The sequence below is a fragment of the Triticum dicoccoides genome, unplaced genomic scaffold (assembly GCF_002162155.2).
Source record: "Triticum dicoccoides isolate Atlit2015 ecotype Zavitan unplaced genomic scaffold, WEW_v2.0 scaffold75821, whole genome shotgun sequence".
Classification (NCBI taxonomy): Eukaryota; Viridiplantae; Streptophyta; class Magnoliopsida; order Poales; family Poaceae; genus Triticum; species Triticum dicoccoides.
In genome coordinates this window covers 1-2,803 of record NW_021297636.1, presented here as the reverse complement: position 1 = coordinate 2,803, position 2,803 = coordinate 1, and the positions used below count along the sequence as shown (strand labels likewise).

Sequence of the window (2,803 nt, the reverse complement as noted above, 5' to 3'; positions counted from 1 at the left end):
GAGTCGACGCTTGTCACGTCCTCGGGAATGAACGCCATCGTTGCCACGCTGCTTGCGCTCGTACTGCCCGGTGCCGGCCACGTGGTGACCACGACTGAGTGCTACAGCGAGGCACGCGCCTTCATCCGCGACAAGCTCTCCAAGATGGGCATCAAGGTGACATTCATCGAGCTGAACGACATGGACACGCTCAAGGCCGTTCTTGACCATGGCGACGTAAGTTAATTTCCATAACACATATATAATCAAGGGATCTATGAATGTATGTTGGTCGTTTCTGACTCTGAGATGCTTGGCTATGATGCAGGTGACACTCTTCTACACTGACTGTCCGACGAACCCCCACCTCAAGTGCATCGACATTAAGCTCGTCGCGGAGCTGTGTCACCGCAAAGGGGCTCTAGTGTGCATCGACAGCACCCTCGCCTCGCCCATCAATCAGAAGCCGCTCACCCTCGGGGCCGACATCGTCGTGCACTCTGCCACAAAGTACATTGCCGGCCATCACGACGTGAGTAGCTACCCTAGATCAGATGTATTTTCGTAGATCATACAATTACACTGCCATTTTGCTCCTTTACTTCCATGATCACTAGTAGTGTCAATGTAGTTTAAGACTTCTCATCGTGTCATTCCATTTCAGGTCATTGCAGGATGCATCAGTTGCTCGGATGCGCTCATCTCTAGGATCCGTGCGTGGCATCACGACCTCGGCGGCGCCATTAGTCCGGTATGTAGTATATATTAACTGTAGTACATATGTTGGCACTCATTCTTATTTAAGAAAACTAGATTTTAAAGCTTACCACTTGCACTGCAACTGAATTACCGCAGGACGCAGCCTACATGATCATACGCGGCCTCAAGACGATGGTGCTTCGCGTGGAAACACAAAACAGCACTGCATTGCGCATGGCGCGCTTGCTCGAGAACCATCCCAAGATTGAGCGGGTGTACTACCCTGGACTCATCAGCAGCCCATGGCACCACATCGCCAACAGCCAGATGACCGGTTGCGGTGGCGTCATCAGCTTCAAGGTGGCGTCAGACCTGCACGGCGTCATGAGGTTCATCGACGCATTGGAGATACCCTTCATTGCAACCTCTCTTGGCGGGTGTGAGAGCCTCGTGCAACAGCCGGCGGTCATGTCCTTCTGGTATGTGGCGCTCTAGGGTTTCTCTCGTTTGCAACTTAGAGGACGATTCACTATATATATTTATGGTTGACATTTTGACTTATATTGCATGGATTGTGTATTTATCAGGGGGGAGAATGATGAGGAGAAGGCCAAGAATGGGATCAAGGACAACTTGGTGAGGTTTAGCTTCGGGGTTGAGAAGTTTGAGGATCTCAGGGATGACATTCTCCAAGCCCTAGAGAAGATTTAGGATTATTCTTGATCCTAATTAATAGTGTAACAATTTTGACAAGCTAGCTTTATAGAAACCCTTTTTGTGCATATGGTAGGTAGTCAATTTGTGCTGAAATCCTAAGCAATGGTAATTAGTATGTATTCTTTTATTTCTTGAATGAAGAACATCAAATTTGATGATAAGAAATATGTGCTTCGGGGCGGCGGGGCCATATGTAATTGAAAGAAGTTCAGATAGTACAAAACGTTTCATCCTGTTTCACTATTACAGCCATGTCAATCACTTTTATACAGGTAAAAAAACATTGTTTCCCACAATGTGGGCTAATTAACGAAAAAGGGTTGCCCCCCGCTTTGTATTCCAAAGCAACCAACACCGAGTACAAAGATTGATGTGGCGAGCAACACAACCAGCCAAAAGAAAAGGAAGAAGAAACAAATGCCAACCACGACAGCTCAGCAAAGCGCGGATGACCCGCCACCACGGCGCCCACCGGATACAAACCACCACAGACCGAGGCTCCGAATCGCCGCTTACCAAGCAGCACCTCCAAGAAGGGATGCGACGCTGACGACGTTGCTGCCCGAACGAGTCCTAGGGTTTCCCCTGGCACGCGGAAGGGGGTGGTGGATGGATACCTCCGACACGCTCCAGGAAGGAATGGTGGCACCCACAGGTGTCACCGCATAGGGGCCAAAACCGGCAAGGATTTCTCCCGCACTCCAAACCCAACCGCCCAACCGGACGGAGCCGACCCGCCAAACCGCTGCCCACCACCATGCGCCAACGCAGTTGCGCCGCCACCCACACCGCCTCACTACGAACACCACCACGAGGCCAAGAGGACTGGAGAGAAGCGCACCATGACGGGAGCGGCAACCCCGAAGCCGAGCGGGAGGGAACCACGTCCACTGCCGTCGTGCGGGAGGCCCGTGCCTATGGCACCGTTGCGGTCGCCGTCCGGACGCGGCAGCGGGGCATGCCGGGCCACCCCTGGCCCAGCCAGGCCCCGAAGCGGGCCCGTTAAGCCCCGCCGGCCATGATGCAGCAGTCCAGCATTGGCGCCGCTCGTCGCGTCTCCCCCGCCTCCCGGAAGCCACGCCAGAGACCATCCCCATCGCCGGCCCGCCCAGGCCGAGATGGGGCCCGAAGGGCCTGCATCTGGGCCGAGCGGGTGATGCCAGATCACGCCGCCACCCAGCTGCTCGCCTGCGTCGTGCCACGGAACCGCGCCGCCACACCAGACCACCGCCGCCTAAGTGCACCCCCCCCCCGGTGCAGCTTCGCCCGCGGCAAAGAGCGACCAGGAGGGGAAGGGCACCGAGGCCGCCGCCACCAGCAGCCCCGGGGCCAAGCCGGCCGCGGGCGCCAACGCAGGCGGCGGGAAAGAAGGAGGGAGGGAGGGCCTGGAGGGAGGAGGGAGGTCGCG

General features: G+C 55.5%; 1 protein-coding gene across 1 annotated transcript in view; it reads left to right on the top strand.

Moving 5' to 3' along the window:
* LOC119347801 (cystathionine gamma-synthase 1, chloroplastic-like) overlaps positions 1 to 1,389 on the top strand; it is a 1,629-nt gene extending 240 nt beyond the window's left edge. Inside the window, exons 2-6 of the mRNA XM_037616335.1 lie at positions 4 to 216; positions 308 to 511; positions 644 to 730; positions 835 to 1,157; positions 1,266 to 1,389. Of these exons, the coding sequence (XP_037472232.1) occupies positions 4 to 216; positions 308 to 511; positions 644 to 730; positions 835 to 1,157; positions 1,266 to 1,389 (951 nt within the window). The remainder of the gene's footprint in view (positions 1 to 3; positions 217 to 307; positions 512 to 643; positions 731 to 834; positions 1,158 to 1,265) is intronic.
* The last annotated feature ends 1,414 nt before the right edge of the window (positions 1,390 to 2,803 follow it).